The 27397-nt window shown below is 41.0% G+C and overlaps 2 protein-coding genes across 4 annotated transcripts in view; one reads left to right on the top strand and one right to left on the bottom strand.

Moving 5' to 3' along the window:
• Positions 1–1707: 1707 nt before the first annotated feature.
• On the bottom strand, positions 1708–5075 carry LOC147313523 (angiopoietin-related protein 4-like). The gene is made up of 5 exons (XM_086263149.1): positions 4951–5075; positions 3128–3665; positions 2787–2894; positions 2606–2693; positions 1708–2210 (listed from the first exon to the last, which is right to left on the bottom strand). The coding sequence occupies exons 2-5, from the start codon at positions 3566–3568 to the stop codon at positions 2032–2034; spliced, it is 816 nt and encodes a 271-aa protein (XP_086119275.1). The 5' UTR covers positions 3569–3665; positions 4951–5075; the 3' UTR covers positions 1708–2031.
• A 15096-nt stretch (positions 5076–20171) lies between these two features.
• Positions 20172–27397, top strand: part of kank3 (KN motif and ankyrin repeat domains 3) — a 43231-nt gene continuing 36005 nt past the window's right edge. For 2 of the 3 annotated variants that reach the window (XM_086263125.1, XM_086263124.1), the window contains exon 1: positions 20172–20282. The gene's annotated coding sequence lies outside the window, so the exon portion shown is untranslated. The remainder of the gene's footprint in view (positions 20283–27397) is intronic. The other variant, XM_086263126.1, reaches the window with a different exon arrangement.

The following is a 27397-nucleotide window of genomic DNA, read 5'->3' as shown; positions in this document are numbered from 1 at the left end:
TACGTTAGGACTGTTGCTTTCAACCAGAGCACCACCTTGGCACTCCATAGCACCATTTTAACTATATTGTATTAAAAAAAGTCATCACACAAAGCAGAGTGAATATTATTTAAGGCAGTTCATTATTAAACTTAGGATGCAATTATTAAAATGGACTAAAAACACTTAAAACAGTAACTTAAACAGTGCATTGGGTATTTTTAAGTAAACTGAATTTAAATGTGTTCATGAAGACCTAATGCAGGACAGCTTCATTATTACAGAGCTGCAGAGTGATTTAGCTTACTTTCCAATTCTGTAATAATTAGATAATACTCTGATAAGAAAAATAAACCTTTAAAAGGTCATTGTTCAGTCTCCCAGGTGACAGGATTGTCAATATTAACTCTCTGGCCACTTTATTAGGGACACCTATTACTGCAAATATCTAACCAGCCAATCACATGGCATCAACCTAATCCATTTAGGCATGTAGGCATGGTCAAGGCAACCCAGTGATGTTCGAAGTGAGCATGAGAACGGTGACTTTAAGTGATTTTGCACATGGTTGTTGGTGCTTGGTCTGAGTATTACTTGACCTTCTCTGGGGTTTACAGAAAATGCCCTGAAAAGGAGCAAAATATCGAGTGAGCAGCAGTTCTCTGGGAGAAAATATCTTGTTGCTTTGATATCAGAGGTAAGAGGAGAATAGCCAGACTGCTGCGAGCTGATATGAAGGCAACAGTGACTCCAGATAACCACTTGTTACTGGGAAGGTATACAGATGAGCACCTCTGGATGCACGTGTCGGACACGTGCTGAAGCTGATGGGCTACAGGAAACTGGGGCTTTGGGTCACACCAGCTCACACAAACTGGACAACAAAGGATTGATGAAATGTTGCCCGGTCTGACATTTGGGTGGTGGTCACAGTTTGCACTAAACAGCATGAAAACATGGATCCATCCCAACTTGTATCAGCGGTTCAGGCTGCTGCTGTAATGGTGAGGGGAATATTCTTCCTTAGTATCAACTGGGCCCTGTTTAAACACCACAGCCTACCTGAGTCTTGTGTCCGATCATGTCCCTTTATGACCACACTGCTTCCAGCAGGATAACACACTGTGACACAAAGCTGAGGTCATCGCAAACTTGTTTCTTGATCATGACACTAAATACGCTGAACTCAAATAACCTCAACAGTCCCCAGATCTCATTCCAATCCCACATCTGTTGTGATGTTGCTGAACTGGAAATTTACACCATGGATGTGCAACTAACAAGCAGTAACTGTGTGATGCTGCCAGGACAACATGGACCAAATCTCTGAGGAATGGTTTCAGCAGCTTGTTGAATTTGAGCCGTTCTGAAGGAAAACTGGTGTCCAACCTGCTTCTAGCAATGTGTAAAGTGGCCAAATCTTTGCTCCCACCTCTAGGTGGCATAAAAACTTGTGTAGCTCCAATTGTTTGGCCTCAATTCAATTTGGCTTCAACTTCACTTTTATAGTCGGGTTTAAATGCAGTTTAATAGCTGCTCATTTGTGGAGCCAAGTTTCACTGCATACAGACACACACAATGACAGAAATGAATGCCTCATAAGTGAATAATTCTATTTGTTTATCACACTGAAATATAAAATAAAGAGCAAAGTCTAGACTGTCTTCCTGGAGTCATGTCATTCAGCCTCTTCAACCACAAACAAAGAGCCAGGACGTCCTGGTAAGGTAAACTTAAAAGTTTTATTTCCATCCACTTCATATAAAATATTCAAAGTTTTGTACAAATCTATAAAATAAGAAACTTCACATTATTTAAGTACAAAACAAAACAAATGGATAAATCCCTTACAAAGGGAATAAAGTTACACCCGTCAATATGACTGAACATGTCCAATGAGACAATGAGTTATAGCATGGCATAGCATCCATGTGTCTGACCCTGCAGTGAATCAGCAGAGAGCAATGATGTGCGTGTAAACACTCAGTCTGGTTTCAGTCCTTCAGTAGTTCAGCGTTTAAGTTAAAGTCATTCTCTCTTTAGCACTCTGCTTTAATGGTTTGGGGATGGCGGTGTCATTTTTAGATGACCGGCATTCAGAGAGTTGCTCTCTCGCTCTGTGGCCGTGGAGAAGGATGCCGCCTGCTTCTTGAGCTGCTCCCTCCTGCTTCTCCTGTCTCTGCTGGCTCGCTGCCCACGTAGGAGGAGATCATCACCGTCTCCGGTCAAACCTGAGAGGAAGAGAAGAGTGATGAGTTTGAGGCTGCACTTTGCATTTCTGCTCACAGTTTGGCGTTCGTTATTAATCTTTGGGAAACTTTCTCTGCCTTGGAAATAAAAGTATGTGCAGTCAACATGTTTTTAAAGCTGCTGCCCTCCTTTTCCTTGATCTTTGGACTGTGCTCGCACAGATCTGCCAACAAGTCAGCGCTATAAACTCAGGCGCAAAGGTGAACTTCTTATGTCACTTGTTATGATTCATATGTAGTTCATGCGTGTCTGCGCTCAAGGCTGCCGGTTTTGTTTAAAAGAGACTTGATGTCTGAAAGTGCTCTGAGGGTCTAAACTCTTCTGAAAGCAGCACAGACACACGCACGGCTTTAAACTTCAATAGCACAAATCTTACCTGATTCTGTGTGGATCTGCTGAGCCTCGCCCCTCAGTGCCATCTCTTCGTGTTTCCTCCTGTGCGCCTTTACTCTCTTATGCGAAATCTGCAGGACACAGAAACTTCTCGTTAAAGTTTTTTTGCTTTAACGTCTCAGGTGCTGGGGAACGGGTGAATTCGTGGATGTGGTGCGGCTCACCTTGTTCTGCAGTGCTTGTAGTTGCAGGCTCTGCTTCTCCAGTTTGTCTTGCTGCAGCTTGAGTTTCTCCTCCAGCTGGTCCACGCGTTTGTCCTGAGCCAGCAGCAGCTGGATACAACAGGGAGAAACATCATCAGCTTTATGCAACGTACAACATCCACCGGTCTGCGATGGGAGGTGCTTAAATTTGGAATGAACTATTATTTAAAGAGAGAACTCTTAGTGGCTGCCGCTAAAAGGTTTAAAGGGGCTATTCAGGTCTATTAAAATGGGCGTGCACTGCTCTCATGTGTCTACCTGGTTAAAGAGCAGCTACAAAAGCCCTCTTTCCCCCTTCTCACCTGGATCACTGGGACTCCTGAGTGACCGCTGTCGTTGCTGTCCAGCATCCTTTCTGTAAGCGCTCCCTGCAGCCAGTCCATCCTGGAGTTTAAATCCGCTGTCTGCTTCTTCACCTCCTCAGCCAGCTCCGCCAGCCTCTGACTCTCCTCCGGTCCCTCACTTCTGGCCTTCAGAGCTTCATCTTGCTCCCGCTGTTTCCTCTCCAGCTCGGCCACCGTGCCGTTGAAGGTCTTCAGTTTGGTGTTGATGTCGCTCATCTGGACTTTGGCCTTGTCCACGTGCTCCTTGAGCCCCAGGCCGAGCTGGAGGAGGCCGTGGGCCACCACGTTCACATCGTCCCACGAGGCCTGTTTCTCCCGGCCCCTCCTGTCAGTGGGGAAACCAACTGCTGCGTGCACCAAAATGGTCACGAGGAGGATGAGAAGTTGAGGCATCTTCATCTTTGTAGGTCCGATCTGGTGTCAGTGCTGCGTCTGAAATCTGTCTCTGTCTGTTGTGTGTGCTGCTCACTGAGAGGCACTGAGGCTTTTTATAGCTCTGGTAGGAGAGGAGGAGGAAGAGGGGGCGGGGAAAGTCTCACAGTGAGCAACATGATGCAACGAGGGCCTGAATTTCTGGTTATACACTCACTGATGCAGAAAAATGACATGTTTACAGTTTTAGTTTTGAGGCTTAGTTTAGTCTTATGCTGATGATGTCATATTTTTGCCTCTTATTCCCACTCTGTTGGTTTCATTTGCTACAAAAACACTTTGACTCCCCGCTGTTCTCACTGCTGATTCGTTTACAAATCAACTATTTGTTTTATTATTTCTGTAACATCTGAATAAGTGCAGATAATTTCCAACAGCTCAGGGCTATAAAATATTCCCTTGAAATGACCCACAGATGCATGTGCCATTAAAAGCAGTTATTTCTTTTTCTTTTGATGGCTGTTTTATTAAATCTTAAAAGTCCTTTAAAGTCCCTATTTTCACATCTGATTGGCTTTTAAGCCGTCCCTAAAACAGTTTCACCCAAAAACCAATGATTCCTTTTGGATTTTTTCACGTTTAAGACTAAAGCCCTGATAGCTGAGCTTAATGACCTCAGTGGGTGAAGACAGCCAGTTGCTGAATCAGGAATGCTGGTGAACAACAGAGGCTGAGGAGTCACTGTGAGAAGTAGGGGAAAGTTCAAGCCTTCGGGCCCTTTTACACACTCGTTCCCGACAACAGAAACCCCGCTCACGCAGACATGAGGAACGTGATGCTGATGTCCTGCCAGGCGCTCAGACTCACACACGCACGTGTCAGCGGCTCACGGCTCCTGTTTCACATTTAATCACACATTAGGCTCAGATACTGTACTTCTCTCAAAGCGCTAAGCAGCCATCCGAGAAATATGATGAAATGCACATGTCCAAATGTTTCTACACTCACTGTATGTTAAGGTATCACTGGATTAGAGTAAACTTGGGAGGTTTCATGCTGCGGGGAAGAGAAAGGCTGGAAAATGTAATGACAGCGAGTATTGTAGAGGGATAAGAGAGTCAGCCAACAACAAACAACTACACGTTCAACTAAAAGGTCAGTGTGGTTAATGTTTGACTGGAGTCACTAAGTAACAATATGTTGTTATGGTGGAAAATTAATACTGAAAAAAATTACTTGCATGTAAAAGTGAAAGAAACCCTCGCTCTGACTCAGAAGAGCAAACTTGCATTTCCACTGTACATTCTGTCCAATCATAAAAAAGACGCGTTTCTCCTTTAGCCTCTTTTAAACCCTTAAAATTGTTGTTTATCCACATGTGTCATTATGCAGAGGTGCACTTCTCGTACCAGCAGGATTTGAGTTTTTACATGATGAACCTCTGCAGGGAGCAGGGTACTTCCTGGATGCTGGACACCCGGTGCACGTAGGCCTCCCTCCCGCTGCAGGCTGCTGTTCTGCACGTATCCTCCGAACCCGCTGCACTCAGCTTACGTGAACCAGACCATTGTCCTCAGTCGGATGCACAGGCGGGTCTCCGTCCTTACTCAGCTCTATCCAAACACTATGTTCGCATTAAACATGAGGCTGTGCTGCTTGCATGTAGCTCATGTCCCGTGAGGAGATAAATGTGACCCTGCGTGATGCAGGGAGCTGCAGGAGGGTCAGCACAGCCAGCAGACACAGGAGGAGGACCTGCGTAAACTGGGAACCAGTTTTTCCAGTCAGTCTGTGCTTCACTTTGGAATGACTCACTCAGCGTTTTGGGAACTAAAACAGACTGTATACAAAAGAGGCCAAGCTTTCCGACTTCTGTTAGTTAGCAGGCAATCATCTGTAAAAATGAAAGTACTTGAAGCCTCGCACATTTGTATTTTGGCCACCACCACGTTAGTTTCTTGAAGCCAGAAGTTACAAGTAACGGACTAATAAGCTACTCACTCACCCAAACTCAAGAACAAGCTTCTGTACCACACAGCGACTCCTGATATCAGTCAGATAATCCATTCAAACGCTCCAGAAGGCTCCAGTAGCAGACACCTGACAGTCATCATGGTTACGCCCCTGACTTTGTTTTCCAGGTGGATGAGTTATAAAATAATAGGTATAACCACAGAGACCAAAACTGTGTTTTGTACCAGGAGGTAAATGTGCTTTTTAGTGCTGTTACATTTAATGTTTCAACACGGGAGATGACTCGCTTTGAAATGCAGTTCAAAGGCTGCACCTCGATTTAAGCCGCATGTGGTGTTCCTTTCATGTCAAACAGTTTTGTTTTTATGTTCAAAAATCACCATTCATAAGAAAAACTGTAATTACACATATAGTATCACTACTTCTCAAGTTTGATTTTTCAAAATAAAATGAAATTCTTGACTAAACTTTTTGACTTTGATTTGTTATTTATTTTTCATTTGTAGGTTTTTTTGATCTGAGCTTAAGTGTGAGTTCTAGAAATTATTGTGACCAAGAAATGATGAGATGAAACACAGCACACTGCTGATCACAGACTACTTTGGGTCAAAGTTACCAGGTTATTTGTTTTGAAGGACAATCACAATCTAGACTCAAAAACATATTTATGTGAAAAATGCTCGAATTTGATGTAATTCTTTTTAAATTTACATAAGTAGAATGTAAAATGTTAAATTTAATGGACTCTGGTGAAATTAAATTTTCTTGATTGCTTTATATTCAGTTTATATCAAACATTTTTTCCTTAATGAATAATAATTTAAATAAATAAACCTTTGATTTTTTTATATTTCACTTCTATTTAATTAAAAATGATTGCATCTTGTTTATGAGCTTGTAAGTTTAGCACAGATATTTGGTTAAAATCTTACATTTTAATGCTACAATCATTACTAAATATAGCACACTTCACTTTCGTCATGTATTTAATTTGGTACTGTGGCAGAGTTCAAATCTAGAGTGTAATCGCCTCCCTGCGTATTTCTTTTTAGGCTTTTATATGACGACACCCCCATAAAAATCAATGCTGTGTAAAGATAAAAGTGTTACATGATGTGTAATTTACTGTGTCTATCTTTGAAAGGACCTCCATCATCACAGGGTTGGATAGCGCTGTCTGTCTGATTACAAAAAAACACAAACATCAGGCTCTGTTCATCTGTCGTTTTAAAATCTCAAACTTGTAGGAAGTCAAAACAGCTTCTGTTGTCTAAAATAAGCCCTGAAACCTCCTTCCTTTGTTTATTACCCACGAGGGCACGGTAACTGTGCAGATTACAGCCACACAGCATGTCCCGTCAGATCTGCACATGTACAGTGCATGAGTTTCCAGAGCGGGGGATCGCAGGAAGACGGTGTCCTCAGGCACCAGTGGGTTAGTGTGTGAAAGGTCAGGATGTTGCTACATGTCTGGTATGTTGCATCAGCCTCTAGCGGGCATGAACTATTCCCATACTATTCCCCCTGAGCTCTGTTTGAGCCCAGACATGCACAGCGGGAGACCCAGAGGAAGAGCCGGGACTCTGAACCCAAGCCTCTAAAAACAGGCAGAGGCACAGCAGCTGGATCAGCATGTAACCATTATCTTGTTTAGTAATTATCAGGAAACTCAAACAAGGAAATTCTCGAACAACCAACCTCAGCAAAGTGTTATTCATAGAACTCTGAAAGGAAGCTTTCAGACTTTAAAATAATCTGATGGTGGTGGCCAATTACAAGGGTCTTAATCCCTGGTCAGGTGTCAGGTAAGTGGCATAAAGATGAGACAAGAAGCCTAAATAAGCGCTGTCCATTTGCAGCTTGGTAAACCCAGTCCTTTATTTTCTTTATCATATTGTGCTATGGCTGCCATCATTCCATGAAGCTCAGAGATTTCAAGGTATTCTCCTCCACTCCTGGGATATGGTCTGTTTCTTCCATTTTCATGTCAAATGTGTTAAGAGCTCTTTCTTACTTGGCTGTAACCAGAAGTCCCCCCAGATTTATTATCCTTACCTTGATGCTGACCTACACAATGAATTTACTTTACTGAAATAGCTTGAAATTTGATATATATGCAGGGAGTTAAACTGATGCCAACATCCACTAGTTAAAGCCAAGCCTATACAAATAATACAAAACGCATACAGGTTTCTGTAAGAAGGCATCAGTTGCCTGCATTTTCATAGGAGTCTGCAGACATTTGAACAGGGATCACCAAGATCTTAAAGTGAAGTCTGAACTTTATGGGGAGCCAGCGCAAAAACGACAAATTAGGTGTCACCTGGGACCACTCGGAGGACTTGGTAGGTACCTTCGCAGCTGGATTTTGTAACCGATCCAACAATGAAATCCTGATGCCCAGATACAGTGAATTACAATAGTTCAACAATGAGTTGGACCAGTCAGTTTCCCAGTGTTAAGTAAAAGATAATTAGCAGCCATCCAGTTCTTAAGGATAGATATATTTAGAAAAGACATTTACAATTAGATATCATCCACTTAACGTTGATATGAAAGGTGCAGAAGATAATAAATACAGTTCAAACAGTACGGGCGCCAAACCAGAACCTTGAGGTACACCATAGGACAGAGTGGCAGATGAGGAGACGTAGATAATGCCGTTAAACCGAGACGTACAAGAACAGTCTATTTACCTGCACCTCTCTTTATTAAAACGTCGATTTGTTTCTGAAGAAGATAAATCTCCATCATAAAAATCAAGTCTGATTTCACTTTTTGTTTATTTTCATTATATTATTGATTCATGTTAGTCTGGCTCCTGTTTTTCATGTCAACTTTTGGCAGAGAAGAAAAGTGGGTGAAAGGTAATGCTCGTGCACAGCTCGTACGCAGCTCGCGCACAGCTTCATGTGTTGATGTCATGTGGGATTCATTAAAAACAGCTGTTATTCACAAATGCAAGGCTGCTGCTCCATTCGCTGACTTTCTTCCCACTGACCTTTTACCTAGTTTCCACACGCTCGCAGCATCCCTGCTTTACGACTCACTTTGGGACTGGTGGTGTTTTTTCTTTTACACTTTCTGAATGCACTTTAACCCAGAATGCAGCACCGTTTCCTCAGGGCGTCCTCCCTCTGATCAAACAGAGGAGCAGAGCCAAAGACATGTAAGTCAGAGGTTAGATTTGTGTTGACTGCAAAAACATGCTGACTTTTCGTGTTGATGTGAGTGTGTTAATTGAATTTTATGGCTGCTGTAAATGCCCGAGCATAGTAAAGTAGCACTTTGACTATTACCCAGTTTTCCTAACTCTGTGTAAAAGCATCAATGTGTAAATTTAAACACTTTCCAAGCATCCACACTCTTAGGAAGGGACAAGAGAGAAGTTTGACACTTTACTGGAACCACTATTTTATTTTTTTAAGTTAAAGCAAACAGATGTTTTTAAATAGTATTATGATTAGTTTTTATTCCTTGAATTATCAAAGTAGTACTTCATTTTTACCCCTTTCAGGATATTTAAGATCCCCCCCACTGGTTTCCAGGCGCCTCTTCAAAAGCTTCTGCTTGTATTCATGCAGATTTTGAAGTTCACTTGGATCCTTGTCCTGGTGTAAAAGCAAATATCTTCTTTAGACATTTGCATCCAGGATTTGTTGGCATTGTGTTGCAAGTATAAACCTGCATCTGTGTGCAAAACAACATTACCAACCCAAACAAACTTCCCAGTGCAGATGTTACTTTTGCATAATTGTGGATGAGATCACAGATACGATCTGAAAATGTTCTTTGATATGTTGTTTTGACTCCCACTTTGTTTTTATAAGAAAGGAAAATCGCACAATGCTGTGTCTCGACCTGCGTTGCATTCAGCAGTCCAACCAGTAAACACTAAAATGACAAGAGGGGGGAAAGGTCACATCAGATGAAGGCAAAACACAGAATAGGACCATGTGTGTAGTCCATATGCTGGTGGTGCTGGTGGTGGTGAAGGTTGTTTTGGAATAGCTGATGGAAATTTTGAAAGTCACTGGACATCCAAGAAGAGGAGGAGGAGGAGGAGGAGGAAGTGGCACAGTGGGAAAAAATAAGTGGTTTAAAGCACTGAGCTTAAAAAAAATGTGGGCAGGAGAAGTGACGGAGAAACAAAAGGAATGAGGGACAGATGTTCTTTATCAAACATTTGTCTAAGCTTCATTTAGCATCATTTCCATGAGTTTTCAGTCAGTCTGAAAATGTCATTAATCAGCACAGGCCACGGCCCGCCTTCTAGATCCTAATGACTCATTTAAGGCTTAATGAGACTCAGTGGAGAAGTGAACGTTTTATAAGTTTGTGAAAAACATGAATAATTGACATGAGGCACACTTCAGTCATTGTTTGGTGTAGCAGTTACACCCTTTCACCTAAAACAAATGCATCTTAGGCTGTTTTCATCTGAATTTCATCACTAAAGTAATCTGCTGTGGGTGTGGTGCACAGTGTGCTTGTTGTTCTTCTGTAAGCGATAGGACCACATTCCCATTAAAAAGATTCCCTTTACCAAAACTCTGTGGGACTTTCCACTCTGATTTGTGGTTGCCAGATTACTAAAACCCACAAGTTTGAGTTCTCCACCTTGTTTAATAGTCTGATACTGATCGCACATGTTTCAGCATACTCACACTCAATAAAAAGAAGCAGGTATATTTTTGTTATTAACCAGGTATTAAGCTCTGATCATGGGTTCACTTCACCCTCCATCCGGTTACTCTGCACTCTGATTGGTCGTGACTGCTCCTGGCAGGCCATGCTGCTGTTTTTACACAGCTCACCTTTTACCCAGAAACTGGGAGGAAAGCCCTCACATGTGTGAAAATGAACAGAAAACAAATAATAAGTGTTGGTTACCGCATTTGTAGAGATTAGGGGCATGGGCAAAATCAGCCCTCTGGTGAGTGTTTGCATTTTGTCTGAATATTCAAATTTCATGGGATTCATATGATATCCTACAAAGCTCTGTTTGTGAGCAGCTCAGAAGAAATCAATAAAGTTTTTCAGTTTTTAAAAATGTAATCTTAGTGGTTTCTAATCCAGAAAAAATGACTGAAATGTTAGTAATGGATAAGTTTAGTAAAACACTAACATTAAAACTGCTAATAAAATTGATTTAATTTATGTAACTTTTATCATTTTAATTTGATTATGTAATATTTTGTGAGTGATTACTGTGAAACAACAGTTTGTTTCCTGAAACTATGAGTTAATTTGTGAGTTTGACCTCAAATACCTTAATTGTTCTAGTTTTTGTAACTGTTAATATTTCTTTTTGTAATGTTGATCCAGGAGTCATCACCAACCAGAGGATGAATTCACCTGACTTTGTTGAGGCTGTAGTTTTCCTACTTTTCCTGCAAATATTCACAAACTGCACAGTCTCGGATGTTTCTGTCTTCAGATCCAACTGTTTGAAGCATTTCTGTGAAATCTATGGATAGTAATGTTCCCATCAAGATGACTTGTACTGACTCAGGAGAGCTCCAGGCTGTTCTTGTAACACAACTATCATATCAGAGAGCTCCAGTACTTGTTTGAACAGGACTTTTTTCCATTGCAGCATCCAGAGCTGCTAAAGTGTATTTTCACAATAAAAGAGGGAATCTGTTGTGAGGCAAGTTTAAATGACTCATCTTCATAAAGCAAGAGGGTGATGGAGCGTTTCCTAAATTTTTTTTTAACCCCAATTTAACAAGAAAACACGTAACGAGGCCGAGAGTGACGGAAACTCTTTCGGTTATGGGAGTTCCTTTTTCTGTTAAATGTGAATTTTCTTGTCAGTAAAATGCTGAAACATTTGAAAGATAATAACTTATAAATAAAGTAGAAATCAGTCATTCTTTTAAACAGGCTCGTTCTTATGTGACACTTTTCTGCTCTGGTTTATATAACATGCCTCATTCACACACGCTTTATTCTGAGATTCAAGATTCACACGCTATTGAACACACTGCAGAGCAACTTGAGGTTCAGCATTATGCCCAGTGATCTTTTGACTGGAGCAGCCAGGGATTGAACCACCAACCTTCATATTAGCAGATGACCCATTCTGCCTCCTGAGCACCCTCAACACCTTAAGCCAGTGGCTCAGAGAGCCTCGACAGGTGAGGCATTTAATGAATCTGATGTTTTTTTAGGGAAGATTAACAAACTTCAAGAAGCTAAAATGATGTAATTCTTGATATAAAGGTCTCCTGTGATTCCGACTCTTCTCTGATCGAGTTTTAAAGGAAAAATGGTCAATGACAAAATAATCATTACTATGATGTAGAAATAGGAATCTATAGCCACTTAAACTAGAAGACTGCATCAGTTATTTATTTGTAAGCTTGTTTTTCTTGGAAATTCTGAGCATTTATGTGCGCAGAGGCCTTGAGACCAATGTAAATGTGTTTATGACTCCTTCCTGTGTGGCCTCATTCTGACTCTACTTGAGAAAACACATTTTGCTGCCAGCCTTTTCTTGGACTTTGATGCATACTCTGAGCTGATAGACAGGTATACTCCTACCTCCATCCTGTACGTACAACTAACTGCTCAGCAGGGAAATTATTTTACAGGTTATTGTTCTGATAAAGAGCCGCTGCTGCTTGGCCTCCAGCTTTGTTTTTCCTCCCTGGCCGGTAATAGCGTACAAAGGTTTCTACAATGTTACCATGAAATGCGGCAGTGCGAGAAACAGCAGAGAGGAGTGGTACCACTGATGGTACAGAATGTGCAGCAGTTTTTATTGCAGTGTTTGTCAGCATTTTAATCATTTCTCAGTTGGGAACGATTGGAACGTGCTGTGATCTCAGGTTTGTGTTTACAGGTGGTTTCTCTGGCCCCAAGTGGCCACATTTTTTTTTTCATCCATCATCCATGAACAGATCGTTCGGGTGTTTTACTCAAAAATTACAAATAATTTCCTGATGAACTTCTGTTTTAGTAAGATCAGTGAAAATCTACCAGGAGAGTCTCCTCTGGTGTTGCACAGAGCAGGCGTGGAGCTAAAGCTCAGACTGATCCGAATGATAACTTCCTGGCTTTGTCGTGTTTAATGCACATTGCACGTTCGTTCTTGAAGACAAATCATCGCACTGATGGAAGTAATGACTCACTGAGAGAAACCTTGCCAACACACAAACAACCAGCAACCGCCCTATGTTTCTGGTGGGATGAACTGGGTGTTGACGCCATCCGTGATAACAGAAAACCTTTGATTTGTGGCAATATTAGCAAACAAAAACGTTATGATATATTACCACATGTCCTGTGAACAGCTTAAAAGCTTCAAAAGGACCTTGAGAGAGACATGGAAAGAGAGAGACTTTGCCCACTAAAATCAAAGCTCTTTCTTGGGCATAATGGAACTCCAGATTTTTTTCTCCCACACATCTGTGTTTAAAAAAAATGAAAGGTTAAAAGGTTGACTTTAGCTGATTGCAGTCTCCTCTTCTTTTAGGAGGATGAGGGTGTGTCCATCTTTTTTAGGCATGATCCAAGTCACTGTGAGGGTGACCTTCTGAACCAGAAGTCGTGCTTACCTGGAGGAAAAAGAAGCCATAAAACCTTTCAGTGCTTCCAAATTGCTTCAGCTTCCTCCATCTGTAGGATCCATCAGAACATCTCCTCATGCGAACTCCTGCACGTCTGTAACTGTGGCTGTAAGAAGAAAAACAGCAGCAACCTGTAGGAGACGTGCAGAACCATTAGCAGGAAAATGCACTGGTATACTGAAATAGATTTATAAATTTCAGACCATTTCTACAGTTTACAGTTACAGCTGGGTGGGTCATGACCACACACAACAAAGAAATAAGTGAATGAGTGACTAAGTAAGTGACTATGGTGCCAGACAGGCTGGTTTGAGTAATTCAGAAACTGCTGGTGTGCTGGGATTTTCCCACATAACCAGGTTTACAGAAAATGGTCAGAAAAAGAGAAAAATATACAGCTCTGGGTTTCTCTGGGTGAACATGTTGATGTAAGAGGAGAGTGGCCAAAACTGCTTTGCAGATAGGAAGGCAAGAGTAACTCAAATAACCAATTGATAAAACCCAGTTAAGGAGAAGAGTGTTTCTTAAAAAAAAAAAGGAGTGAATGAGGAAAGACAAAGGGCCCTGGGTTGGAATTCTGTCTCGCAGCACATCTCTTGCTCAACCAGGCGAGATGTACTGGTGCCTCAGAAGAGCATCTCTGAATGCACAACATATTAAACATTTAAGCTGACGGGCTACCGCAGAGCACACCAGCTTCATTCCCTGTCAGCTATGAACAATAAACTGAGGCTACAATTTGCACAGGCTCCCCAAAACTGAACAATTCAATTCAATTTTATTTATACTTACCATATATAAATATACCATATTTATACTAATCACAACAACAGTCGCCTCAAGGCGCTTTATATTGTAAGGTAGACCCTAATAATAATACATAATACATACAGAGAAAACCCAACCATCATATGACCCCTTATGAGCAAGCACTTTGGTGACAGTGGGAAGGAAAAACTCCCTTTTAACAGGAAGAAACCTCCTGCAGAACCAGGCTCAGCGAGGGGCGGGGCCATCTGCCGTGACCGGTTGGGAAAAATGTAACCTTGTGTAACATGTAAGATTGGAAAAATTTAAAATGTTTGTTGTGATGAGTCTTAATTTCTGCTGTAGGGTCAATATTTGGCATAAACAACATGGATCTATCCTGACTCGTATTAATGGTGCAGACTTGTAGTGTGAAGTAATACTGTAGTAATACTGTACTGTTTTCTTATCACACTTTGAGCCCCTTAGTACCAACTGAGCATTATTTAAATGCCACAGCCTGCCCGAGTATTGTTGCTGACTATCTCTATCCCTTTATAACCACAGTGTACCCATCTTCTACCTGCTGGTTCCACCAAGCTAACACTCCTGGTTTCTTTGGGATGGAAAATATCATGTCAATATAGACCCGAATCTCTGAGAGTTTTTCCAGCAGCTTGTTGAATCTGTACTTTGAAAGAAAATGCAGTTTTAAAGGCAAAAGGGAGTTCAACACTGACAAGGTGTAACTTCTTTTTTAAATGAATGTATTCAGTTGAAGTCATTGTTTGTTTTTGCCTTGTTTCATTGTAGAGACCAAAAGTTTTATGTTTTGATCCAAGTGGGGGAAAGGGTTATCTGTGTATGAGTGTTTCTTAAGAAGTGGACCAGGTCACAGGTCTTTCTACCAAGATCACAGAAGCAGCAGCTTTGCTACTTCTAAGTATCTGTTCCTCCAGGGTGGGATAGTTTGGCTCCAGAGATATGAACTGTTGAACTGCACTGCTCTTCCCGTCCAGAGCCTGCTGTGTTTTCAGTGTCGTGTTGCTCATTAATGTATTGACACAGTGTCATGTCGACCCTGCTGGGTCACACTGACCTGAAAGCATTGTTGCTTCAGGCTTCCTGTCCAGCAGCTCACACTCCATCTTATATCAGTCAAATCCAAACCAAGGTTCAACAATGTGTCACCTCTGCAGTGTTACAGTTCACAAACTGCTTGCCTCTAACCCAAAATCAAACAAACTATCTTGCCAGCTTTCCCCAGGCTTAAAACATCTCATGTGCTTCTCAGAACTAATGATAACAGGTTTCATTATAACCACATTTAAAGGCAGTTTGACATTATAATCTCAAACATTTCTCTCTGTTTCCAGGTTGTTTAAACACTTTTTTAAATCATATTTTTGTGTGTCAGTCAGTAATAAGTGATACAATATTCTATAAGAAAACCATGAGCTGAGATTTTGATGATTGTGACTCTCGTGCGTTCTCTCAAAGCTCTTCCTAAAAAGAAAAAAAGAAGAAGTTTTTTTCTTTCATTGTTATAGCTCTGTTCTCTCACCCTCATCCCATAAAGACTGTGTGAGGTGAAGAAATGGTCATGTCATCACTGTGAACTGTGTAAGTTCCCCATAAAACAGGCTTATAAGCAAAAAGGAAACTGCTTCGGGAGAGGGAGAGGTGAACTGTAACTAAGTCAAATGTTCCTTTTTCTCTCATAGTTTATGGTTTATTATGGCAGCAAAAACAAACCAGATGCTGGATGGTCTGGCTTCCCAGCAGCAGAGAAGGAGTGGCATTGTTCCCCTATTGTTTATAGATTTGGATGAAGGATGGCAATTTCTTGCTTAGTCGTGGGTCCAGGGTGGGGTCCTAGTAACGATCTGTGCAAGGTAATATGGACCACTGATCTTCTATCTTGGTCTTGGTCTGGCCTGACACCAAGGACCAGTTTGTCTTGGAAGACACTATCTGGGGCAAATTTCTCCTGGATAAGGTGAGATGTTTCGGGCAGGCCTGACTGGGAGCCAACCCAGGGCATTATATCTTTTGGCTGATATGGGAACGCCTCAGCATCCACCCCCAGAAGAGCTGGAGGAGGTAGCAGATGAGGGTCTGGGTATCATTGCTTAGACTGCTGCTCAGTGACCTAAAACAATGGATGGATGAATGCTAAACCCAGTAATAAAAATTTATATTACACTTTTTGAGAAAGCAAACAACAGCTCTGTGTGATATGAAAAAGATAATAAATGGTTGAGAATGAGTGTATTATTTGAATTTTAATATGTTGATTGTTTGAGCTGATGCACAAATAAGAAACAGGTTGAGTAGACTCCAACAAAAATGCAGGCCCAAACTTTGAGCCTCAAGGCCATAAAAACAGATTTCACAATTAATTGCCGTGTAAGCTTAACAATGGTTACAATTCACCATTAACAAGGTTTTTAAAAAACCCGTGAATCCTCAGAGACACATTTGAGAGCTGAAAGTACAGAGTAATGTAGCGTTCATTTGAGGTCATTTCTGTGGGAAGAAAATCCCTGTGGACAGACCAGTCATCCATAAAAGTTCTTGGATTAAACCCTCCCATAACCACTGACAGCAGTAGTTTCATCTTTGGGGCCATCAGTTTGATTACCAGCATGAAAGAGCTCTTAGGTTTGGACCCAAACTTAGTCCTAATTGCACGCTTATGTTTGACTCATGCATGAATACTCCTATAACCCCCGTTGTGACTCTGTTCTGCACGCTGTCCTGCTGTTAAATTTCACGCAAACAGCAAAAACAAAATGCTCTTTGTGTTGAACTTGCTTCATAGCTCAGACCAGAGGACCACTGCAGTAATGAACATGGAGCAAGGCGATGAATTAGAAATGACTGAAGATACACAAGAGCTAAATGCAGCTGTGCACACCCCAAAATACTGGATGAACTCAACAAGCATGTCAGGAGAATGATGCAACATGATAATCCTTAAGTTTTTAGTTTTTTTTATAGAGTCTTTGTTTTGACGGTGATCAAAATGGGGAGAAATAACCAAAACTTACAGCAGAAAAAGAATTTTGGGAATCAATTTGAGATATTTTAACATTTTGTTATGGTGCAGGGCTCTTCTCCCTAGTTAGTCTTTGTTACACTTCATTCAGACTGGTATCTTTGTGTGTGGCTGATGTCTTTTTATTGTATTAAAGCCAATATTTTCATTCTTTATTTCACTGAAATGACCCTTTACAGTTTCTTTGTTTGGTTTCAAATATTTTGGCTCAGTAAGGTTTCTTTTAAATTTTTAATTCAGTATAAAACATTTGGAAGCTTCTTTGTCACAGCCACTTTAGGAATCTTTTTGTTTTCAGGCGTCCTGTTTGTTGTATGTAGAGAATCCCTGTGAGTACCTTCATACTGGAAAGACTACAGCGCCCTCAGCTGTTGGATGGCAGGTGATGCAGTTTACAGTGCTTTATGAAGGTACTTTCGAATAATCACAATCAGAATCAGAAAGGGTTTTATTGCCAAATGTTGAGCGGGTTTACAACATTAGGAAATTGCTGCGGTGCTTCAGTGCAAACATACTGTTATAAATACTGTTATAAATTAAGCTTAAATGGACATGAAAATAAAAATGAGAATAAGAATTAAAAGTGCTAAGTAGATAGATAGATATATACATGATATATACATGAGTGCAGGTGGTGATCAGTGCCAAACATGGAATGATGCAGTGAACACAACGTAGGGTCATGTGTTAGTGGTGGGAACAGTCATAAGGTTATTGTTCATGTGTCCAACAGCAGAGGGGAAGAAACTGTTCTTATGGCGAGAGGTTCTGGTGCGAATGGACCGGAGCCTCCTGCCTGAGGGGAGCAGGTCAAACAGACTGTGTCCAGGGTGAGAAGGGTCAGCTGAGATCCGAGCTGCACTCCCCAGTGTCCTGGAGGTGTACAGGTCCTGCAGAGATGGGAGTCTGCAGCCAATCACCTTCTCAGCAGAGCGCACAACACGCTGCAGTCTCTGTTGTTCCCTGATAGTGGCTCCAGCGTACCACACGGTGATGGAGGAGGTGAGGATGGACTCGATGATTGCAGTGTAGAATTGTATCATCGTCCGTGTTGGCAGGTTGAATTTCTTCAGCTGCCTCAGGAAGTACATCCTCTGCTGGGCTTTCTTAATGACGGAGGTGATGGTGGGCTCCCACTTCAGGTAATAAGTCAATCATCCCCTTTTTGAGGCCAGGAAGAGACACACAATACTTGGACGGTTTTGTCAATTTCAGATCTTGAAATTTCGAATTAGGCATGTCAAAAGCTCAACTTATTAACTCAAAATTCTGAGTAAATACCTCAAAGTAGGACCCAAAATACCCAGTAGGAGTTCAGTTAGACTTGACCAATAACAGCGTCCCCTGCCCTGTGGTTGGTGACGCTGTTATTTGTCATTAATCCTTCACTACAACTGTCAAAGCACCAAATGTGGGAAAATCTCTTGGAATCATGGTTTTTCATCCCTCAGGCAGACAGTCTAGAATAAATCGGCCACAAAGGCGTCTCAAGAAACTTTATTTTTAACCTCTCAGCTCCCAGTCTGGACTCAAGAGACAGACACCCTCTCTTCTTTAAAGATGAGGCTTTAAACTTTCCTTTTTGACAAAGCCCATAGTTAGGGTTGAATCAGGTGACCCTGAATCTTCCCATAGTTACCCTGCAATAAGCCCAGGCTGCAAGGAGCTTCCCATGATGCACTGAGTGCTTCTTCTTCACTGGCCTCCTTAATCATTAGTTATTATTCATCTCTGGTTCTCTTCCATAGCGTATCTTTTGTCTGTCTTCCTCCCGTAGCCCCTAACCAGTCACAGTAGATCACAGTAGATGGCCAACCCTCCTTGACCCTGCATCTGTTGGAGGTTTCTTCCTGTTAATTTACCAACCAAACCCTTTGAGTTAAGGAAAAACTTTGATCTCAAACCCAGAAATTTTAACTTGTGTTGGGCTTTTTTTTTTTTTTTTTTTTTTTACAATGGCACAAATGACCTTACATGCAAGAAACAAAAGAAATATTTAAAAATGATTTATGATTACATGCCAGATTTGGCGCCATTTGACCAAACTGACAAACAAGTCCCGCCTATGTCGTCGGTCCCTGGGGGCTCCACACAGGGTTCCTGATTGGAGCATTCAGCTGTTTGTCAGTGTTCCTTCAAGATGGAATTAGCGGCAAACTCTCCAAAACCTACGTCAAAATATAATCTGTCGTTGCAGCTAAACAGGAAATGACGGAAAAGAAGGCCTCTGCATTCAAAATAAAAGCCAGTTAAAGCAACATTTCATTAGACGTTAAACCAACATACTTATAATAAAATATAAAAACATAAAAAGCAATTAAAGACAAAATAAAAAGTTACAAATTCTTATAAATAATATATAAAAGTTAAATATACACTTTTAAGTCTGCTTTTGAATGTAAGCATAGTTGTAATTGCTCTGAGGTCAGCAGGTGGCTTGTTTTAAAAGTACCTGAATGCATCCTGAGCACTAATTTTCTGAGATCTGCTTTGGGAACAGTTAAAAGATTTGCAGCCGATAACCTGCTACAACATAAACAAATCAGCGCCTCAATTGTTTTCAAGCTTCAGCTGACATTACCCCCCCCCCCCCCCACCCTTGATATTCACTCACACTAATAGATACACAGTATGCTCACAGAAGATGATTTTCATAGGTTAAAAAACAAAACAAAACCCTGTAAGACAAGGAATATGTATAAACACCAATGATGCTTTTCCAAATCCTCATCACTCTGTGCATCCGACAAACACACAAGTAGAGTGGTAGAAAGCAACGCATCAGTCATGATATAAGCAGTCGTGAGTTTGAATTATGTTTGTGTATGCTCTGCCGTGTTGAAAGAAAACCTGTTTGTTGGACTTATTTACTGATCAGACAATGATCTTTACTAAAAATCATGCAAATGTTAAACCTACTGTATTATTACTGTATCACTACTGAGAAATAAAATAATAAAATGCATGTTTTAGAAAATCAATTTTACGATACAAAAGCATGAATGAATAAATAAATTAATTAATTAAAAGTTCAATGCTCTAAATGTATTTATAATATCAGACAAAACATTAGATAACTGAAGCTGACAGGTCTGTCATCAGCGTATACACAGGAGCTGTGATAGAACGTGATTTAAGAAAACGAGATTAGAGATGTAAATGTATACAAGAGATAAAACAAACCCCTTCAGTGCAACGTGGTCGTTTTATTTTGAAATTCTAAATCGGAAACACATTTTAAACTTTTTCGGTAACTTGACCCAAAGGCTGAAGTCAGGAGGTAGGAGTTTTTTCCCCCTCCCTCCTTCTCCTCCCAAACTTTTCTTACCTCTCCTGAAGTTATGACAAGCCTCAGTGTGACTGGACGGAGGGCAGCCACAAGGTAAGACAGCAGTGCCCGAGGGGGTCCATGGCTGTATTGATTAGCTGATTATTACTAATCGAGCCTCTGGCCAAAGTAGTTGTGTCTTATTAAACAGAGGCTGCTGCAAACTGTTCCAGTGGATTATTGATAATGTCTGATTTTGTGTTTGCCTCTGGAACCTTATATATAATATATACATTTTTAAATTATTTTAAATGCTCCCTTTTTTAAATTTAGAGTCTACTCAGACTCTATTTAGGTTTTACTGAACTGTCTGAGTGGATGTGGTTTGTACTGGCTCCCTCGCCACTAATTTGGCAAACTGAAAATAGTTTTTGGTTCCCAAACAGGGCTTTTCTCCCACCACTGCATTTGCTATGAGAACCATTCACTTTAAAGCTGTGTTTTATTGCCTGCGGCTGTCTCACATTAGAAATGACAGGATTTAGGTCAGTGTTCGTGATATCTTTTGTGGTTTTCTTGTTGTGTTGTTGTTGTTGTTATTGCTGTTGCTTTGACTTGTCAAACCTCAGACGAGCCACTTCAGTGCGCATCTCCTTTTACACCTCTTCCTGCAGGACACACTGCAGCTTCTTCACATGTGAAGCAAACTAAATGTAGCTTCAGTAAAGAAGGGAACATCTTTCTGTGCCAGACATTGTTGTGGGAGGGGTGAGGCTGCTTTATAGGACGGAAATCCCCCTCCATCCCAAGTCAGCACCCCCAATATCTGTCCCCCTGGCTGCTTTCCTGTCTTATAATAAAGTGCTGTGATTCCAGTGTCTGGTTTGCCCTGTAGCTTTGCTGGCTTCATCAGCCTCTCACTATGAATCACTTGGGATGATGGACGGCCTGCAGCCACAGCTCCGGATGTTTAGCTTGAAAACAGCACTGCTTTAAAAAAAATCCTAAGTGGCAGCGCTGTTGGGGGCGTGTTACATTAAATACCAGTGAGGTGATGAGATATTACCCTCAGAGGCTCTTTTTTCCTTTTTTATTCACACATCCATGAATTTGAAGGTTTATAAGACAATAAAAACTTTTGCTGCATTTCTTTTCGATACAAAGACACAAGTTTTTACAACTCGACTTTGATCCTTCATCCAAACAGAAGAAGTGCACTTTATGTTATGAAGTTATTCAGCGGCTAAAGAATTGTGTTGCTGTCTCACCTGTATTAATGAAACAGGAAGTGCGTATTTAAGCTTTTGGTTAAAGTGATTAACGCCACTACTATTAAAAAACAAGGTCTGCATACCCACAGCTTCATTTACCCTAACACTGGCAGTCAGTGTGGCAATGCTGCATATTATGTTGTAGGTCCTGTATGTAATGTTGGATTTTTGATACTTTTGAGATGTTTTGAGTTTATATGGTTGCTATCTTGACAAAGTCTCTGTTGTAAAAGAGATCTTAGCTCAGTGGTTCTGCTATATTAATAAAGTGCTGACTGTGGTATTAATGCTCTGTCTTTAAAATCTGATCAGTTGTTTTTCAACTGAATCTATAATTAGATGTGTATAAGTACTATAAAGCAAGATTGGAAGTTTTCGAGCTATGTGAGCTTGAAGTCCGAGTTTTCTGTTTCATCAAAGTGTCCACCCTTACCTGGCTGAATCACCATGCAACTTATGCCGAACACATAACCTAGTTCTACTCTGCTAAGTCTCTTTTGCACTGCCGGATGTGCAGCTACTAGAAGACAGAACACACACCGAGAATAGCTGTTCGGTCAGTAAAATTAATTTCACTTTGATTTGCCGACAAACTAAAGTGATCTCCAGGTCTCCTTTATTAGGCTGTGGGACGGTAACCTTGATGTTTAAATGGATCCAGTTTAAAGTTTCAGAGCTCTAATGTGCGGCCATTGTGTTGTGACCTTTGTTTGTATATTAAATAAGAAACCTCTGCAGATCCATCTGTGGCTCAAACCCAAGAGACATGTTTTGATTTTCTGGCCTGTTGTTTTGCAGTGAAGAGTGCTTTGTGCTGCCAACACACACACACACACACACACACACACACACACACACACACCCCTCATGAATGTCATGGACGTTCTTTCGGTCAGGATGTTGTCGTTATGTTGCGCGCCATGGGATAAAACAATTTGTTGCCTGTCTGGGAACGATGAGCTCAGCAGAACAGGAATCATGAGATAAGTAGGTGAAGCAGTGTAGTGGCTGGTGCTCGGTGGCTCGTCGTTACCTCGCTATTGTCAGCAATTCTGCATAATGTAACCTTTTTGGATTTCTTGTCCACCCATCAGCTCTTCCTTAATTAACTAATGTGGGAGTAGGAAGAAAAAAAAGTGAGCTCATTTATTGGTTCGGGAGTGAAATATAGCAGCCGTATGGATTAACAGACTAAATATCAGGGCTCCAGAAAACTGAAATCAAAGAGGCAGTTGCAGTAAATACATCCTTAAGTCTCTGGATGAAGGGTAAGAGTGAGAAATTGATGGGGGCGATGAGGAGAAGCTCTTCAGAATTTGTGTTAAGCTCTTAATAACTTTGTGGCGCTCTCTCAGGGGAAGCTGCCTTTCTGCAACAGGACCCTGGGGTTTGACTTACTGCTGCCACCTCAAAAATAGCTTGGCAGTAAGTCTACTTGGAGGAGTCAAGAGGTCACTGTAACACTCTTGATACTCAGTGACAGGATTATATACATATATATATATATATATATATATTTTAATAAACACTGCCTTCCTAATTAATGCATTCCTGCCTGATTTACACCTCGGAGCTGATGGAGAACAGTTTATTAAATTAGAACTAAATTGCATTTGAGTGTGTGCTCATGAGTCCTGCTTGATAAAGTACATGTGGTCGTATTTTTAGCTTTATTACAAGTGGCTTTAATTTTAGCAGGCCAGTGCACTGCGGTGACATGATGCAGGCAGGAAAAAGAAAGCTGGACGCAGCAGTGTCAGGAGAAGTAAAAAATAAAACTGACATATTCTGACCGGGCCACGTACTGAGATACAACCGCCGCAGCGAGACCGGGCTATAAATCAATACTTCATTCGCTGTTGTTTTCCTTCGCATTTTGTGCCACATTCAGGTCAGATTTTGGTAATGGTAATTATGAGATCTAGACTTCTAAAGTAATAATTATGACTGGGAAACACAGACTTTTCTGACATCTTTGTTTATATATACCCAACTTGGTGCTGAGATAGTTTCATCAGTGTGGTATTTTTAAGCTCCAGAAACTGTAATCGCACAACTCAACGAAATACGTTTTCTTCTATGAATAGACTGACCCCATCACCCTTATGTGAAGAATTAAATTTTTGTATTGGTCTGCCCAGATCACGGAGCTCTAAACAAACCAGGTTAGTAAACAAGAGACCGCTGTGTGCCTCACTGAACTTGGTATTGAATTTCTGATTTTTATTAGAGGTGCAACGATACACAAAATTCACGGTTCGGTTCGGTTCGATACTTTGGTGTCACGGTTCGATATTTTTTCGATACAAAAAAAATGTTCATGCCTTTTTAATTTGTCATTTATTAAAATTATAAATATATATTTTAACTCAAAAGTACAGTTTTTAAATTTAATGTTGCTGAAACAAAAAAGTAATAATAAAAAAAAAATATCTCAGGGCTCGTAAAATTTCAAAATCCCTGGTAGCCCTTCGGGCAGGGACTCTTCAGTTTTTGGTAGCCCAAAATAAATTTAAGTAGCCCGAATAAAAAAGAGAGCAATTTTTTGATTGATGTTTTGTTTCCTGTTTTGTTTCCTTTATAAAATTATACATTAAAGTATAATATTGTAAAGGAAACAAAACATTAATTAAAAAATTGTTGAAAAACAAATTACAACATTGTATAAAAATTACAATCATCAACTCAAATACTTGGTTCTAATTGAAGAGAAATTTCTATGAACTTGTAAGAACTGTGTAGGACATGAATCAGTCTGTGTCAGATCCTGTATTTGAAATTTCCACTGAAGTCACGGGTAAGAGACAAGTGGAACCAAGATCGAGGCCATTTGCTTTTTGAAGTTTGCAAAGACTGCTAAATTTTGCCAGTGGTAGTTCACTCTTTGCAACATAGTACGCTGTTCTAAACAGATTTTCAGGTTTATTTTTAGTATGTTATTTGCAATTGGTGTTTGTTCTGGGAAAGCTATTGCAGACTGAGCAATAATGCATTTCTTGCATTTCTCATGGGTTCTAATGGGGGCCTTTCTTAAAATGACTGGTCCCAGTAACAAAGGCGCTTGTCGACCCAGAAATCGAGGGAAACCCAACAACACACCCGGCAGAACATTACAGGGAGTGCAGAATTATTAGGCAAGTTGTATTTTTGAGGAATAATGTTATTATTGAACAACAACCATGTTCTCAATGAACCCAAAAAACTCATTAATATCAAAGCTGAATGTTTTTGGAAGTAGTTTTTAGTTTGTTTTTAGTTTTAGCTATTTTAGGGGGATATCTGTGTGTGCAGGTGACTATTACTGTGCATAATTATTAAGCAACTCAACAAAAAACAAATATATATCCATTTCAATTATTTATTTTTACCAGTGAAACCAATATAACATCTCCACATTCACAAATACAGTGGGGCAAAAAAGTATTTAGTCAGCCACCGATTGTGCAAGTTCCCCACCTAAAATGATGACAGAGGTCAGTAATTTGCACCAGAGGTACACTTCAACTGTGAGAGACAGAATGTGAAAAAAAAATCCATGAATCCACATGGTAGGATTTGTAAAGAATTTATTTGTAAATTAGGGTGGAAAATAAGTATTTGGTCAATAACAAAAATACAACTCAATACTTTGTAACATAACCTTTGTTGGCAATAACAGAGGTCAAACGTTTACTATAGGTCTTTACCAGGTTTGCACACACAGTAGCTGGTATTTTGGCCAATTCCTCCATGCAGATCTTCTCGAGAGCAGTGATGTTTTGGGGCTGTCGCCGAGCAACACGGACTTTCAACTCCCGCCACAGATTTTCTATGGGGTTGAGGTCTGGAGACTGGCTAGGCCACTCCAGGACTTTCAAATGCTTCTTACGGAGCCACTCCTTTGTTGCCCGGGCGGTGTGTTTTGGATCATTGTCATGTTGGAAGACCCAGCCTCGTTTCATCTTCAAAGTTCTCACTGATGGAAGGAGGTTTTGGCTCAAAATCTCATGATACATGGCCCCATTCATTCTGTCCTTAACACGGATCAGTCGTCCTGTCCCCTTGGCAGAAAAACAGCCCCATAGCATGATGTTTCCACCCCCATGCTTCACAGTAGGTATGGTGTTCTTGGGATGCAACTCAGTATTCTTCTTCCTCCAAACACGACAAGTTGAGTTTATACCAAAAAGTTCTACTTTGGTTTCATCTGACCACATGACATTCTCCCAATCCTCTGCTGTATCATCTATGTGCTCTCTGGCAAACTTCAGACGGGCCTGGACATGCACTGGCTTCAGCAGCGGAACACGTCTGGCACTGCGGGATTTGATTCCCTGCCGTTGTAGTGTGTTACTGATGGTGACCTTTGTTACTTTGGTCCCAGCTCTCTGCAGGTCTTTCACCAGGTCCCCCCGTGTGGTTCTGGGATCTTTGCTCACCGTTCTCATGATCATTTTGACCCCACGGGATGAGATCTTGCGTGGAGCCCCAGATCGAGGGAGATTATCAGTGGTCTTGTATGTCTTCCATTTTCTGATGATTGCTCCCACAGTTGATTTTTTCACACCAAGCTGCTTGCCTATTGTAGATTCACTCTTCCCAGTCTGGTGCAGGTCTACAATACTTTTCCTGGTGTCCTTCGAAAGCTCTTTGGTCTTGGCCATGGCGGAGTTTGGAGTCTGACTGTTTGAGGCTGTGGACAGGTGTCTTTTATACAGATGACGAGTTCAAACAGGTGCCATTCATACAGGTAAAGAGTGGGGGGACAGAAAAGCTTCTTACAGAAGACGTTACAGGTCTGTGAGAGCCAGAGATTTTCCTTGTTTGAGGTGACCAAATACTTATTTTCCACCCTAATTTACAAATAAATTCTTTACAAATCCTACCATGTGGATTCATGGATTTTTTTTTTTTTTCACATTCTGTCTCTCACAGTTGAAGTGTACCTCTGGTGCAAATTACTGACCTCTGTCATCATTTTAAGTGGGAGAAATTGCACAATCGGTGGCTGACTAAATACTTTTTTGCCCCACTTTATAAATTTCTGACATTCAAAGACAAAACAAAAACAAATCAGCGACCAATATAGCCACCTTTCTTTGCAAGGACACTCAAAAGCCTGCCATCCATGGATTCTGTCAGTGTTTTGATCTGTTCACCATCAACATTGCGTGCAGCAGCAACCACAGCCTCCCAGACACTGTTCAGAGAGGTGTACTGTTTTCCCTCCTTGTAAATCTCACATTTGATGATGGACCACAGGTTCTAAATGGGGTTCAGATCAGGTGAACAAGGTGGCCATGTCATTAGTTTTTCTTCTTTTATACCCTTTCTTGCCAGCCACGCTGTGGAGTACTTGGACGCGTGTGATGGAGCATTGTCCTGCATGAAAATCATGTTTTTCTTGAAGGATGCAGACTTCTTCCTGTACCACTGCTTGAAGAAGGTGTCTTCCAGAAACTGGCAGTAGGACTGGGAGTTGAGCTTGACTCCATCCTCAACCCGAAAAGGCCCCACAAGCTCATCTTTGATGATACCAGCCCAAACCAGTACTCCACCTCCACCTTGCTGGCGTCTGAGTCGGACTGGAGCTCTCTGCCCTTTACCAATCCAGCCACGGGCCCATCCATCTGGCCCATCAAGACTCACTCTCATTTCATTAGTCCATAAAACCTTAGAAAAATCAGTCTTGAGATATTTCTTGGCCCAGTCTTGACGTTTCAGCTTGTGTGTCTTGTTCAGTGGTGGTCGTCTTTCAGCCTTTCTTACCTTGGCCATGTCTCTGAGTATTGCACACCTTGTGCTTTTGGGCACTCCAGTGATGTTGCACCTGCGGACCACTTATGTGCAGCCCCGGTTATTTAGCTCGTCATATTGCAGCCACAGAAATTCTTTTGTCCATGAAACCATAAAGCTGCACTTTCTTTTTGCCTTATAGTCTGATTTGTCATTACTTTTCCGTTTTGTGGTAAGCTTTTC

This window comes from Aulonocara sp. 'chitande type north' Nkhata Bay, linkage group LG15, assembly GCF_057382095.1.
Source record: "Aulonocara sp. 'chitande type north' Nkhata Bay isolate Kocher_YH1m ecotype deep benthic linkage group LG15, A_spYH_male_GT1.1, whole genome shotgun sequence".
NCBI classification, from domain to species: Eukaryota; Metazoa; Chordata; class Actinopteri; order Cichliformes; family Cichlidae; genus Aulonocara; species Aulonocara sp. 'chitande type north' Nkhata Bay.
This window is presented reverse-complemented; position numbering and strand designations above follow the sequence as displayed.

Coding starts and splice junctions, on each gene's coding strand:
- LOC147313523 (XM_086263149.1), bottom strand. CDS start 3,568: ATGAAGATGCCTCAACTTCTCATCCTCCTCGTGACCATTTTGGTGCAC. Junction 2,895..3,127: donor CAGGAGTCCCAGTGATCCAG/GTGAGAAGGGGG, acceptor TGTTGTATCCAG/CTGCTGCTGGCTCAGGACAA. Junction 2,694..2,786: donor TACAAGCACTGCAGAACAAG/GTGAGCCGCACC, acceptor TGTGTCCTGCAG/ATTTCGCATAAGAGAGTAAA.